Source organism: Carettochelys insculpta, chromosome 6, assembly GCF_033958435.1.
Source record: "Carettochelys insculpta isolate YL-2023 chromosome 6, ASM3395843v1, whole genome shotgun sequence".
Lineage (NCBI taxonomy): Eukaryota > Metazoa > Chordata > Testudines > Carettochelyidae > Carettochelys > Carettochelys insculpta.
The window spans coordinates 123,397,873-123,413,262 of NC_134142.1; the positions used below are offsets into that span (position 1 = coordinate 123,397,873).

The window sequence follows — 15,390 nt, forward strand, 5'->3', positions numbered from 1 at the left end:
AGTTTGAGCTTTGCTGAACTCAGTGCTGCAGAAGGGCAGAAGAGCCCTGTGGGCAGGGTTCCTGTAAATGTTTTCCATCCATGGGTGGAATAAATTTTGTTCCGTGCACTAAGGCATGTGCACCACCAGAAGAAACACAGGCTGCTTTCTGCCAGCTGTGGATGCTCTGGCAATCAGCTGGGCAGCACACAAACCTCTCCCGGCCAGCAGCCCAAGTGGTCAGTTTACAGGGAACACGGTCAGCTGGCAACTGTTAAAGCTGTGTTAGCAGAGTGTTTTGTCTGGGAATCCACATCTTGGACAGTTACAGAAACTGGTCACAAGCTAACCACCATGGAACAGTGCACAGGAATCGCATGTCTCGCACTGAGACGCAGTTGCTTCTGGAGCGGGATACGGTAACTAGGTAATAGCCATGTGGCAATAACACACAGGGAGCTCTAGCCTAGCATTGAGGTGCTGCTCTCTGAGGTTGCTGTGTGAGGGCTGTTTATGCGGTGATCCCTGGCCTGGTGCTGAGCTGCAGCTGCTCTGAGGTGAAGCGGACGCTGTGTTTACTGTGAGCAAAGTTCCTTTCTGCAACGGCCTGAGCATTTCTCGCCCTCCGGTTTTCGCTCTCACCATCGCCTCCTTGGTTCAGCCCCACACCGGATCCCAAGCTCTTTCGGTTTGCACTTCCTGTTCCTTAGCTTGCAAGCGGGGCAGTTGTCAGAGGTCCGTTCCAAACCAACGTGCTGGACGGCTGCAGCTTTGCTTGACTGACCTTAGCACTTCTGCCTTACACGGTGGTCTGTGCCCTGCCCACAGATCTTTGCAGTGCTCAAAGAATGTAAACAGCTGCTCTGGTCACACCGAAGAAAGCTGCGTCAGGCCCATGCACTTGGCCAAGGGCGGGCAGGCAGGAGAAAAGCGGAGTGCGTTAGGGCTGGAGCCCTCTGAGCGCTGGATTGGTGCTTCAAAAATGGGGAAACACTGTCCTCATAATCCTGGTGCTGCGGGTGCAACATGAGCCTCACACGATTTCACCCATTTCACAGGTGGCAACCGAAGGACATTAAAACTAAGCAGCTCACACAGGACAGTGGCGATGGATGAGGGAGGTCTGGGGGGCACTGGTCACATGCCCCCATCCCTCTTCTCCCTTCCTTGCTTTGGCCAAGCCCTTCCCCTCCCTCACCTTGCTCTACCCTCTCCCTCCCATGCCCAGCCCCCTCCCCACCTCTGCTTTGCCCATGCCCTCCTCTTCCTCTGGAAGTGGCATGGTGCTGATGGTAAGTGCCTGTGACCCCTTGTGCACCCTCCCTGCATTTCCCCCCCCCCGCCCCCCGACACAGGAAATGCGTGGCAGAACAAAGAACTAAATTTATGTCATCTGATTGCCATGCTGGTAGCCACTGCCCCATCACCTTAACTCTGCCCCCAGGAGCTGGTGATAACTAATGGAATTACCTGCACAGGCTCTGGCTGCATTTGCTGTGTTTGGTACAGTGGTCCTGAGCCATGTAGGTGGAAAAAGTACCCAAACAGTGACTTGAGTAAAAGTGCAGCTGCTTTGGGGTAATGTACTGAAGCACAAGTCACTGGTGTCCCTCAGGAAAACGGCTTGAGCAGAAGTACACCCTCACCCCCACCTCTAGCTTGTACTCAAGTATCCAGAAGTGAAAGCTGCTGCACTTTTACTCAAGTCACTTTTCGGGTACTTTTTCCACCCCTGCCCCCCAGCCCCTCTGCTCTTTTTCTTTTGCAGAGTTTAAAACAAGCCTATTTTAAGGGTTTCTTTTGGCCTAACGTGCAAAGGAACAGACGGCAGAGCACGGGGGGGGAGTCTGGAGTGGGGTTCCACAGGGCTCGGGTCTGTTATATCTCTGTGGCAATGATCGGAGAGGGAGCCGTGTTAGTCTGTATCTTCAAAAATGACAAGAAGCCCTGTGGCACCTTCTAGACTAACAGATATTTTGGAGCATCAGCTTTTGTGGGCAAAGACCCGCCTCGTCAGAAGCATACAATGCGTCCATGAGTGGGCGTAGCTTTAGATGGCCTTCAGACCCCGTCCGCGGAGGAGACAAAGCCACAGTGGGCTACCAGCCCTTTGGAGGACAGAGGCGACACGCAGAGGGAGCCTGATAAATTGGAGAAAGGGGCTAGAGCCAAGGCGATAATATTCCACCCAGCCGGCCGGGAGGTGCTAAGTTTTGGGCCCCAAACCCAAATGCACCAGCAGGGAGCGGGGGAAAGGGGCTTGGCTTCCACCTTATCAAATCAATCACGGAAGAGGCAGAGCTTTCCCGTGGAGGTGGTGGTTGAGGCATTTGCTGGGCTGCTGTTAATGGACAGGTGGCGGCTCTGAGCCAGCTCCCAGCTGCATGCAGGTGGATGTGGGCGGGGGAGGGGTGCTGAGCTCCTGCCTCATGTGCTGATGTGAATCAGCTCGCGTGCCGCACTCGGCACTGGTGCCGGGGTTTGCTGACCCCTGGGCTAGGAGTTGTGGTGGATGTTAGCTGGTGGCTGGGTAATGGGCGGTGAGGTACCAACTATGCCCTTGTTACCGTCCGAGTCTTTAACTGCTAGAGCGCAGGGCTCCTTCGCAGCGGGCAGCCTGGGCCAGGCTGACGGACGCCCCAGGGTCCTAAACACCTGAGTCTTTTACTGCTAGAGCAGGGAGCTCTGTCACAGCGGGCAGCCAGGATTGGCTGACGGGCGCCCCAGGTGTCTGCCCCATGGAGGCGGCACGACTCTACGCTAGGCTCTTAGCACTCTCACCTACGGCCAGCCTCTGGTAACCAAACGGTTAAAGTTCTTTTATTGTGCCGGCTGTGTTGTAGTGACAGAGAGTAACAGCAGTCAGGCTTAGATCTTAACTAGTTACAAGTTTATTAAGCTACAGTTTATGAGCGTGCGGTTAGAAAAGGCTATTGTCTACTTCTTATATGCTAGCAGAGTACAGGTGTTAACAGGTTACATTACAATTCAATACCACGACACCTTAATGCAACAGCATCCATCTATAGAGCTCTAATTCTTTAACTGTGCGCACCAAAAGGAGACCTTAGTATGGGTACATCTTATCCTCCTTGCGTCTCTCGATACCAGCGTAGCCAAGCCAGGATCAGTCACTCAATTCCGCGGAAAGACGAATACGAGGTTGGGCGTCCCCAGTTGGCGTCCCCAACTGGGCGTCCCCAGTTGCGGACCTTGGGAGGCAATCACCTGACCCGACCAGCAGGTAGTTGGTGGGAATGCACTCAGAGTCAGAGTGCTGCTGGGCCCATCTTTATACCCCCTGGGTCACGTATTCTCTTTCTTATCTATGGTGTCAGATCGTACTGGTCTGTCTTTGTGACGCTAGTTTTTACAAGGACAATTCTTACTTAATTTGCACTTGTAAGACAGGAGATAAAGAATTTGGGAGTACAAGACATTCTTTTACAAGGGTGGAGATTTCTCTTCTGGGATAACTGTGTGGGCGCATCACTCCTTTAATGCCAGCCAAGGGCAGTTCTCTGAGGCCCTTTGTTAACAGTTAGCCTGCTCGCCCTCTATTTGTGTTTTCAGTTCGTCAGGGTCACGATGAGCCAGCACATCTGGGCCCCTTTAGGAAGGCATCAAAGACTGCGCTGCTTAACTGCTGTTCAGTGCCCTGTGTGCTCTGAGGCACCTTAAAGGGGAGGCAAAAGCTGGTCTGTAGCGGGGAGATTTTGTCTGGCTACAGTGGACCACAGCCTCCATGAGTCAGCGAGGTGATGCTGTTAAAAAGAAGCCACAAACCAAAACCAGAGGTGACGGGTGAGGGGAGTCCCAGGGTGGGGGGCACATAATATCCCCCTAGCCCAGGAAAGGGCCATGGCAACCCCTCCGCCCCAGGCCCCACCCCTTCTCTGCCCTTGCTCGGTTTCTGCCTCACATGAGGCAGCCAGGGGCCAGTGCCAGCTGCAGGGATCTGCCCCCCACCCCTCCCCACTGGCAGGGGAAGCAGAGCTCTGTGGCTCCTGCTTGTTCTGCTTTTCTGGCTGCATCGCTTCCCTCTGGCAAGCACCGAGGTGTCCCTCCAGCTTGCTTTGCTTTCCCTGCTGCTGCCAATGACAGCGGAGAGGCGGGAGGCTGGACCCCTGCTGCAGGAACTAGGCACCCCCCTAATTTCCCCTCTGGCCGGACCCTTCCTCCTCCCACCTGCAGCATAGGGGCACGTGACCCCTCGTATGTCACCTCTGCCCCAAAGCACATCCAATGTTCAGCCGCATGACCAGTGCCGACAGCGAGGGCAGGGTTCTCCTCAGCTCTGGTTCTAACAGTAGCACCACTCAGCTCTGGATAGGCTTTGGCTGGATTCTGGCTCCAACTTTGGGGACTGCTGTGTAAAAAGGAAACAGAGAACTTAGAAGGAATCCAGAGGTAAGCCAGGAAGACAGTGCAAGGACTGGGATGCGGCCAAACCAGCCGCGGCTGGAGGACTGAGGCGCTGCGTCCGAGAGAGAGGATATGGGTGGGAGAGAGGTCTTCAGATGCTTGGAAGGCCACCATGGAAGAGGTGGAGAAACCTTGGACAAGAGGCCACAGAGGTCAAACTGCAGCAGAGGAGAGTGAGAATAAATCTCAGAAAAATCTTCCGACCCCGGGGAGAAGGGGACAGAGCTGCCTAGCAAGGATGGGGAAGCTCCTTCCCTGGAGGCTTTCAAAAAGAGGCTGGACAGCCACTTGTCTCAGGTGGTGTAGAAGCAAGAGGGGCCCTACATCGACGGAGAGGTAACCCTGCCAAGGCGCAGGATCTGCAGTGTCTGAACCAGAGGAGATGGTCAGACAGTGCACTGCTCTGGCCAGCTGGGCTGTAGGAGGAGGCGGGACCGACTCCAGTCCCAAACCACAGTTTTTCCCAATATCTAATCAAAACCTCCCTCGCTGCTGTTTAAACCCATTGCTCCTTGTCCTGTCCTCAGAGGCCAAGGAGGACAATTTTTCTCCCTCCTCCTTGTAACCCGCTTTAAGGTACTTGAAAACTGCTACCGTGTACCCCGTAAGTCTCCTATTTTCTAAACTAAACAAGCCCTGTTCTTTCAGTCTTCCCTCATAGCTCACGTTCTCTAGACCTTTAATTATTCTTGTTGCTCTTCCCTGGATCTTCCCCAATTTCTCCACCTTTCATGAAATGTGGTGCTCAGAACTGGGCACAATATTCCAACTGAGGCCTAATGAGCATGGAGTAGAGCAGAAGAATGACTTCTCGTGTTTTGCTCTCAACACACCTGTTAGTGCATCCCAGAATCACCTTGGCTTTTTTTGCAACAGCATCGCACTGTTGACTCACATTCAGTTTGGCCCTACCACCCCTAAATCTTTTCTCTGCAGTAGTCTTCCTAGACAGTTGTTTCCCATTCTATATGTATGAAGCTGTTTGTTCCTTCTCAAGTCCGGTACTTTGCATGTGTCCTTATTAAACTTCACCCTGTTTGCCTCAGACCATTTACCCACTTAGTCCAGAACATTTTGAATCATGACCCTATTCTCCAAAGCAACTGCAGCCCCTCCCAGCTTGTTATCATCGGCAAACTTAACAAGTGTACTCTCGATGCCAAGATACTGAATAGAACTGATCCCAAAACAGATGCCGGTGGAACCCCAAGATAATTTTGTGTCCACAGTGTTGAAAAGGTCAGTTTTAATGAGTTGATATGTTGACTGGGGAAAAAAATGTCCAAATGAAATGCTTTGAGTGAAAAATGTCCAACCAAAATGTTTTGCCCTTTGCCATACGGGAAGATGGTGGTCATTTTGGTTTCTAATTCCACTGTTTCTCTGCAGAAAACGGAGGGTAGGGATATGTGGGTGCGGAGACAGGGTGGAGAGAATAATATTCTGAAAGTCGAAAACAAACAGGAAACAGGATGCTATCAATGTCAGAATGAAGTGAAACTATAAAAAATAAAATCAGAGACACTAATTTTTTGCTGATATAAATTTGTTGAAAATTTTGCCAGCATCGACACAACATACTAGACATTTTTAGTTCTGAATTTTTTTTTTAAAAACAAAAATTTTTCATTGGGAAATTCCATATGAGCTCTGCTTCAGCTCTGTAATAGTTCTCTTAAGGCCAAGGTGAGCACACTTTTATGTTGGGCCCCAGTTTTTGTCCCCGTCCCCAGTGACCTCTCTAATGTAATCCAAACTGACGGAAATTGTGGTTATGTTCATATGGAAAAAACCATCTTCCGTTGTGTGTCTGAAAATAAGTCTGAAGAATGGAAAAAGCACTACTAATCAGTGTGTAACATGAATACACAGATATGAAAATAGTAATAGTTTTTAATGAGCTGGATGAGCCTGAGACCCAGCACCCGATCATGCTGCACCCCGAACTACGAAATTTCCCACCCCTGCTTTGCACACCCCTGCAGTAAGGCAGGGAGAGTCTTTTCTGTCTTTGACTTATGGAATAATCTTGCCACTCACTCAAGTACTGAGCTGTTAGTTCTCCACTTCTGTTTCTAAGAACCTCAACTTCCAGTCTCAGCTTTCATTCTGAGTATCTCTTTGTAGATAACTCCTATGCAGGGATTTACCCTTTTTTAACTGCAGACTCCCACTCCAATTCTATTTCCCTGCAGTTTCTCTTTCTGTTCCTACCTTCTAGGAATCTCTCCCTGTCTTTCTCCAGACCCCTTCTATCTTCTTAACACTAGCTCTTTTCTCTTCTTCACTGCCCTGCAAATCCGGCAGCTATTCAGAGACACAAGACTCTTCTCACAAGAGAGCTCAGACTCTTCTGAGCACGGGGCACAAATGGCCTTATTTTATTTCACAACATTCTGCTCAACACGCCATTTATTCTTAACTCAGGACAAGCTTATTGCTGTTGCAAAGGGTACATTCCAATTGCCTGACACATCAGAGCCAGCCAGTCTGGCCCCGCATAAGTGAATGGGCCCATTCTTTGCCCACCACAAGGCAGTTATGGTGAGCTTGGGTCAGTTTGGGGCTGGTCGTCCCTAGAAAGGCACTCAGGAGAGAGCCCAATGCCGCCTAATTGATTAGCAGAGCACCCACAGGTAGGGTTTTGGTCCCATCAGTGGTACACATCTGCACAAGCCTCAGTGCACATAACAAAATGTATTCCACACATGGAGAAAATCGGCACTTGGATGAACTAGATTAAAGGGAACATTTCTCACCGTCCCCCTGCAAACCACTGTTCCCTCTGCCCTGGGGCTTGACTGGGGTCAACATTCTTTTGGAGCAAACGGGGCCAGAGCTCAGCCCTCAGCATAGATCACCACTACCTGGAAGATCGACCTGCTCAGGGTCGACCTTCTGGAGTTCAATTTCACACACTCCCGAGTAGGGACAGGCAAATCGAACCATCCGTTTGTCCTGTCAACCTCCCTCAGTGAGGACGGCCAGCTAGGTCGATTATAGATAAATCGATTCCAGCTAGGGAATTGCCTCAGCTTGAATTGTGTATCTACAATTGACTTTAAAGTCTGGCACGGAGCTGGCCTAGGAGGGTAAGGGGCCATATCTTGTTCCTTGGTCTCCTCACATTGGGTCCAGACCAGAGCCGACACCCTCTCGAGGAAAGGCTGCATGTTCCCCTCACCTGCACCAGGCAGTGGATGTTTTAGCTACAAAGCAGAACGAGATGCTGGCAGAAGCACAAATAAAGTCTGATGCCTCTACAAGCTCGATATGGGGCTAACAGACCTTCCCTCATTTTTTTTATAATGAAGTAAATGCCTCACAGTGAAAGCTTCTTCCAAACTCTGCTCCGATAGCATCTGGCTTAATCCCAGAAGCAGGAAGGATTTCTACACCTTTGGCCGTGTCTACCAGCAACTGAAGGACAAAACCTTCAGGGGCTAGCACGGACAGCATTCCTGCGGGCAAACCTAACGCTGCTTCTTGCAGCAGCAGGATTTTGCCAGCGAAACGGTGGCTACGCTGTGCGACTTTTAGCTCTGTGGATTTAGAAACACAGCTGTACTGCTAAAATCAGCCTAGTGTAGACAAAGCCTATGGGTATACCTACACACAGGCGTTATTCTGAAATAAGCTATTCTGAAAGAGATTTTTCTGGAATAGCTTATTTTGAAATAATACTGCTACACAGAAAATGCATTTCAAAACTGCACTTAGTTATTCTGAAATAGAGCATCTACACAACAGAGCCTATTTCAAAAAAGAGCCATTGGAGGCACTATGCTTATTTCGAAATAGACGCTATTCCTCCTGAAATGACGTTTGTCTATTTTTAAATAGGCCAACCGCTCGCTCAAAATTAATAGCGGTTGCGTTGTGTAGAGGCTAGGATAGTTATTTCACAGTACCTGTGCTGTGTATACAGACCCTTACTATGGACTGATCCCAGGCTCAAAACTACTAGTTTAGTAGATTGTGTGTGTTCCATATAAGTCCTTTCCCTCAATGCTATCGAAATCTCATTCCCCATTAAATCACGTGGCAGTGAGATCCAACGGCTGATTAAACATCACATTAAAAAAAAATAATTGAGGCTCTACTGACTCGTTTTTGACCAATGGGAAACAGACACAAAGAAAAAACCCCAGTGAAACAAATAACTGCCCTCCTCGTTCTTAGACACCTTCAAGGCAGTTATGCTAGAGATTTAATACAGGCCAATATGACCCATGGTCACTCCTTGTGGCAGAGCTAGAGCTGTGCCATTTGCAGGTAATTCGGTAGTTCTGTGGATAAGGTAGGTAGATCCTACAACGCGGGTGCATCTACACTAGCCGGCTACTTCGAAGTAGCTGGTACAACGCCAAAATAGTACGTGTTTCATGTGCATGTGCTGTGAGCTATTTCGATGTTGAAATCGACATTAGGCGGCGAGACGTCGAAATCGCTATTCCTATCCGAAGATGGGAATAGCGCCCTACTTCAACGTTCAACGTTGAAGTAGGGCGTGTGTAGACGAGCTGTGTCCTGCTACGTCGAAACAGCGAGGTCCTCCATGGTGGCCATCAGCTGAGGGGTTGAGAGACGCTCTGTGGATCTCATGCTGCACAGGCCGAGTGTGTTTGGAAGGGCCCTTTAAGGGAGCGGCTTGGGGCTTTGCTGGCCCCTTATTTTGACAGAGAGCGCTTGTGTGTGGACGCTCTGCATTTCCTTCTGGGGTGGCTCCTTTCGACGTTGAACGTCAATGGCACGAGCCCTGGAGGACGCATAGATGATACACATCGAAGTAGCTTATTTCAATGTTCTTACGTTGAAATAGGCTACTTTGACGTAGTGTGCTAGTGTAGACGTAGCCCGTATGTTTGTCCCACCCTCTAGGGCTGGAACACAGCAAAGATTTATCCATTTGTTCTTCCTTTCAGTGCACAGGGCAAGCAACAGGGCAAGACTCATTTTGTTCAGATCCAAAGGTTCCCAAACTCAGTACCCCAAAGACTGCAAAAGGTCCCAACATTTCAGGCAACGTGCAGGTGGCCCTAGATCACGCAGCCGCTCCAGTAGGACTGAGTCACCCAAGCAGAGGGATTTGCGTTTGAAATGGGATTACTGGAACTGTTCTTCTAAACCTGGGTCTGAAGGGGACTGTGTGTTCAAGATTCCTGAAGAGCATGGAGAGGGATTAACTTGATCTGAGGTGGTGGGTTTCCTGCTACTCCAAGGAACATTTAGATTTCTCTTTAAGGCCTTACCAAATTCATGGTCCGTCCTTGTAAATTTCAGTCAGAGCCTTTTTAAAATGCCCCACTGCCGTATACATTGGCCAAACTGGACTGTCTCTCACGTCAAAGAATAAATGGACACAAATGAGGAACGGTAACATACACAAACCGGCAGGAGGACACTTCAGTCTCCGTGGACACTCAGTAGCAGATTTAAAAGTCGCCGTCCTGCAACTGCAAAACCTTCAAAAACAGACTCCAAAGAGAAACTGCAGAGCTACAATTCATTTAAAAATTTGACACCATCAACCAAGGACTGAACAGAGAATGGGAGTGGCTGGCCAGCTACAAAAGCAATTTCTCCACCCGAAGTTCACACCTCCACATTAGCTACTGATAATGGGCCACATCCTCCCTGGCTGAACTGACCTTGTGAACTCTGGGCCTCTCTTTAACTGAGACTCCCTCCTTCTCATAAGCCCGTATATTTAGACCCTCCTCTGGAACCCCGCCACTCATGCATCTGACTAAGTGGGTCATTGCCCACAAAAGCTTATGCTCCAAAATATCTGAGTCTATAAAGTACCACAGGACTTTGTCTACCCCTCTGACACTTATAAAACCTTGACTTTCATGATTTCAGATGCTTTAATCTTAACTTCCCTGGTGTTGTAGCAAAACATGACTATGTATTTGAGAAGGGCAAATATAAACATGCAAAGCCCCTAACACCCAGTGGTTTTCACACTGGGGTCCTGGCCCAAACTGGGGTTGCAAGGCACGGTATTGCCACCCTTACTTCTGCGCTGCGTTCAGAGCTAGGTGGTTGGACAGCAGCGACTGCAGGCCAGGTGTCCAGCTCTAAAGGCAGCACCGCCCCTACCAGCAGCATAGAAGGGTGGCAATACCATGACCCCTCTACAATAAACCATGCAACTCTCGAGAAACATTGTGTACTTTTGTATACTGTTATACTAGAAAAACACCACATAATATAGGATAAGGCAAAAGTAAAGAAAAGACCTGATTTTGTGGGGTCGGGGGGGGCAGATTTCACAATCTGTGACACATTTTCACAGCCATGAATTTGGTAGGGACCTACTCTTTATGTACCATCAACTGCCCACCAAAGCATAGATCCTTTAGGGGTTCCTTCACCGTCTGTTTCCCCACCATCACCTCTGTGCCCCCTGGAAATAAATGACATGTCTCCTACCACCATGATGTAGCCACTGCTTCTGTCTCGCTCCTCCCTCTCCAAGCCTCATTGCTTAATTTCCCAACCTACTTCTTTTCCAAGGCAAAAATGCCCCATCACGTACTGGAAGGCTGGCAAAAGCCCAGAAATGGCCTCAAGTCACCCAGGTAATCAGAACTGACACTGGATTTCCCTCAGTGCTGGTGTAAACCTGGAATAATGCCCCCCCCCTCCCACACACACTCTCTCTCTCTATCTCTCTCTCTCTCTCTTTCTGAAGTTAAGAGTTGGATTCTGATCTGACAGACCTCAGTTTAAATCCAGAGTGAGCCCACTGATGTTAATGAAATCAAGGCAGATGCTGATCTGAACGGCAGTACAGGTGAGCCTGGGAGACATTGGGACAAGTACCACCAGGAGAACACCCAGCAGTTACTAATGGCATCAGCAACCCAAGCTGAGCCTGGGGGACACAGTGGGACAAGTACCCCCCGAAGAAGAACACTGATTCTTTTGGTGATACCACCTCAAGCTCCCCAGGAGGCCTGGGTGGGATTCCCGGCCCACGGCCAGCGAGCTGAAGGTCCTTCCCTCCACCCCAGGCTCACAGGATCTCCCTGGTGTGTGTGCGCCAGTGCTTGATGAGGGTGGAGCTACGCCCGAAGTCCTTGCCGCACTGGGTGCAATGGTAGGGTTTCTCCCGGCGGTGGCTCCGCTGGTGGTCCGTGTAGTGGGAGTTCTGGGAGAAGCCGCGCCCGCAGTCGGGGCAGACGAAGGGCCTCTCGCCCGTGTGGACGCGCTGGTGGCGGATGAGGTTGGAGCTGCGGCTGAACATCTTTGTGCACTGGGTGCACCGGTAGGGTTTCTCGCCGCGCTGCGTGCGCTGGTGCTGAAAGAGGTCGGAGCTGCGGCTGAAGCCCTTCCCGCAGTCGGGGCAGATGTAGGGCCGCTCCCCCGTGTGGACGCGCTGGTGCTTGATGAGGTCCGAGCTGCGGCTGAAGCTCTGCCCGCAGTCGGGGCACCGGTAGGGGCGCTCCCCGGTGTGGGTGCGCTGGTGCTTCACCAGGTCTGAGCGCTGGCTGAACCCCCGCCCGCACTCGGCGCAGGTGTTCGGCCGCTCTCCCGTGTGGCTCCGCCAGTGCTGCAGGAGGGTGGAGCTGCGGCTGAAACTTTTCCCGCATTGCGTGCACCGGTAGGGGCGCTCGCCCGTGTGTACCCGCTGGTGCTGGGCCAGCAGGGAGCTCCGGGTGAAGCTCTTCCCGCACTCACTGCAGATGGTTGGCTGGGCTTCCCGGTAAGGGGTTTTCTTGGGGGCTCGTCTGGGCTGGGCAGGTGCCACCGGGAGGGGCAGCCCTGGAGGCTTTCCCCACTGAGATTCCAGGGTGGAAGGTGTCCATGGGCCAGGGGGGTGCTCAAAGGATTGAGGCGGGGCTGGAAGCTGGGATAAAGTTTCAGAAGACAATGCCCCAGGTGCATCCTCTTCTGTGGACACCTTCCCACCAGACAATGCCCCAGGTGGGTCCTCTTCTACAGACTTCTTCCCACCAGACAATGCTCCTCCTGGGTCCTCTTCTATGGACTCCTTCCCACCAAGCAGCATCCTGTGGGCCTCTTCAATAGCACCCTCACCAGGTGATGCCCCATCTGGCTCTGCTTCCACAGGCCCATCCTGCCAGGGACTCGCCTCATCTCTCCCGGCACCTGCTGGGAGAGAGTCAGAGTCAAGCCTGGGTTTGTTCCCTGCACCAAGGCGAGACGGGGCAGCAAAGGGCTTGTCAGTGAGCAGAAAGCCTGACAGGCAGGAAGTCCCTTTCCCTGAACCCTTCCTGGTGGGGAAGGACAGGTTGGTTCTGACCCGATGGCCCAGCTGAGCCTTCAGGGAAAGCCAGGGGGAGGGAAGGGGGGACTCCAGGCTGGGCGTGACACTTGCCATTAGGACCGGGCAGGACAAGCCAGAAATGGGGAGCAGGGGCCTCTCTGCAGCTTTGCTGGGATCCCACCTGCGTCCTTCCCTCCTGGCCATGCTCTGAGCCCTGTCACTCACTGCTTACCTTTGCGGGCACCCTCTGGGCTCTGCCGTTCCTCGGGACCCCACAGGTCTGGGCCCTGAATCTCTTCCATTCCATCCACCTCCTGATCCCAGCTGGGACAGGGGATCCGGCGGCCTGGGTCGGAAGCAGGCCCGTGTGTTACATCGTCCTGGGGGTGGGCACAGGGCAGGGGCTGAGGGGCTCTGGGCACAGGTAAAATTTCACAGTGACCCTTTGGGGGTCTTCCCTGGAGAACCAGGGATCAAAGCCAGAATGACAGGAGACCTGTCCCTCAACTGTAACCCACCAGCCCCCACCCCCCTCCCGTCCCGGAGCAGGGAGAGAACCCAGGAGTCCGGGCTTCCAGCCCCCCCACCGCTCTAACCCCTACACCCCACTCCCCTCCCGCTGCAGGGAGAGAACCCAGGAGTCCGGGCTCCCAGCCCCCCACCGCTCTAACCCCTACACCCCACTCCCCTCCCGCTGCAGGGAGAGAACCCAGGAGTCCAGGCTCCCAGCCCCCCCACTGCTCTAACTCCTACACCCCACTCCCCTCCCGCTGCAGGGAGAGAACCCAAGAGTCCGGGCTCGCAGCCCCCCACCGCTCTAACCCCTACACCCCCCTCCCCTCCCGCTGCAGGGAGAGAACCCAGGAGTCCGGGCTCCCAGCCCCCCCACCGCTCTAACCCCTACACCCCACTCCCCTCCCGCTGCAGGGAGAGAACCCAAGAGTCCGGGCTCCCAGCCCCCCACTGCTCTAACCCCTACACCCCCCTCCCCTCCCGCTGCAGGGAGAGAACCCAGGAGTCCGGGCTCCCAGCCCCCCACCGCTCTAACCCCTACACCGCACTCCCCTCCCGCTGCAGGGAGAGAACCCAGGAGTCCGGGCTCCCAGCCCCCCCACCGCTCTAACCCCTACACCCCACTCCCCTCCCACTGCAGGGAGAGAACCCAAGAGTCCGGGCTCCCAGCCCCCCTACTGCTCTAACCCCTACATCCCCCTCCCCTCCCGCTGCAGGGAGAGAACCCAGGAGTCCGGGCTCCCAGCCCCCCACCACTCTAATCCCTACACCCCACTCCCCTCCCGCTGCAGGGAGAGAACCCAGGAGTCCGGGCTCCCAGCCCCCCACTGCTCTAACCCCTACACCCCCCTCCCCTCCCGCTGCAGGGAGAGAACCCAGGAGTCCGGGCTCCCAGCCCCCCCCACCGCTCTAACCCCTACAGCCCCCTCCCCTCCCGCTGCAGGGAGAGAACCCAGGAGTCCGGGCTCCCAGCCCCCCCCTGCTCTAACCCCCACCGCCCCGAGCTGGGCAGGGAACCCAGGCGTCCGGGCTGCACGGCTGCGCTCTGCCCTGCGGGCGCGGGTCCCTCTGTGACAGCCCCGCCCGCGGCAGCTTTCCGCCCCCGCTGGAACCCCCCTCCCCCGCCCGGCGGAGGCTCGGCTCGGCTCGGCTCGGCTCACCCCGGGCGCTGCCTGCCGGCGCGGGGACAGGATGCGGTGCGCCTGCAAGCCCGTCCCCAGCAACGCCCGCCTGCCGGAGCGTTCCCCCTGCGCCGCCCGCCGCTGCCCGGGAGCCCGGGAGCCCGGGGCCGGCCTCCAGCCAGGCTGGGGAGGGGCTGGGGCAGGCTCCGGGGTTCTAGCCCTGGCCCGGGCAGGGGAGTGAGGGCTGGTGTGGGAGCCGGGACTCCTGGGTTCCACCCTGGCCATGAGAGGAGGGGGAGTTGTGTCCAGTGGTTAGAGAGAGGGGCCCGGACTCCCGCCTTCTGCCCTTGTCTAGCCGGGAGGGTAGTGGTGTGTGTCTGTTGGCAGGCGGGACTCCTGGGTCCTGTCCAGCCCTGGGAGGGGAGTGGGCTGTGGCCGCTGGAGGTCGGGAAGGCCTGTCCAGCTGCCAGACCCTTGCAGCCCTTGGGGATTGAGTGCCTCTCTTCGGGTGCTGGGTATTAGCAGCTGCTCTGCTGGGGCTCGAAGAAGTCTCCTTACAAATACAGCAGCGCTGGCAGTTATGGGCTGAATGTTCCCTCCTTCCTCTGTAATTTCACAGGTGCTGGGCCCCTCCCATGCTGGGCTGTTGGGGTAGTTTGCTCCTTTGACTCCCATCAATCCTCCTTGGCAGGTCCTGGCTTGGTGCTTGGGCAGAGTCCTGGATCCTGCTGGGAGACTCAGAGGAACCTGACTGGAACTAAAAACCCATCCCTGGAGCAAGAGGCAAGTTTCCCTTAGCTCTGACCAGTATGGGGTGTATGACACATGGTGAAATAGTTCTGGCTTCCCGCAGGGAGTGGTAGTTCACACACACAGAGCGCACCGGGTCTCATTCCTTTCAGCAGCGGAACAGCAATCTCTGTCTCTACCTCTCCCCGCATCCCCTTCATTTACAATACAGTAAGACAGGCGTTCAGGAGTGAAATGGAACTGAAGAGCTCCCATGGAGAGTCGCTGTCTGGTATAGCCTGCAACGCTGAACACCTTGATATCAGGGAAGAGACAGATGCCACAGAGACTGGGAGAAGATGGGGCATAGCATAGGGGATAAGA

General features: G+C 53.8%; 1 protein-coding gene across 2 annotated transcripts; it reads right to left on the bottom strand.

The window, feature by feature from the left end:
* Positions 1–2,867: 2,867 nt before the first annotated feature.
* Positions 2,868–13,133, bottom strand: LOC142014942 (uncharacterized). 2 transcript variants are annotated; one of them, XM_074998247.1, is made up of 4 exons: positions 12,876–13,133; positions 11,433–12,525; positions 4,204–4,348; positions 2,868–3,743 (listed from the first exon to the last, which is right to left on the bottom strand). In XM_074998247.1, the coding sequence occupies exons 1-4, from the start codon at positions 12,943–12,945 to the stop codon at positions 3,657–3,659; spliced, it is 1,395 nt and encodes a 464-aa protein (XP_074854348.1). In that variant the 5' UTR covers positions 12,946–13,133; the 3' UTR covers positions 2,868–3,656. The 2 variants fall into 2 exon arrangements, with proteins under 2 accessions (XP_074854348.1, XP_074854347.1); XM_074998246.1 differs by having other exon boundaries at positions 11,433–12,528.
* Positions 13,134–15,390: the final 2,257 nt, after the last annotated feature.

Coding starts and splice junctions, on each gene's coding strand:
- LOC142014942 (XM_074998246.1), bottom strand. CDS start 12,945: ATGGAAGAGATTCAGGGCCCAGACCTGTGGGGTCCCGAGGAACGGCAG. Junction 4,349..11,432: donor ACACACACCAGGGAGATCCT/GTGAGCCTGGGG, acceptor CTTTTTACACAG/CAGTCCCCAAAGTTGGAGCC. Junction 3,744..4,203: donor GGATGTGCTTTGGGGCAGAG/GTGACATACGAG, acceptor TCTTTTTAACAG/CATCACCTCGCTGACTCATG.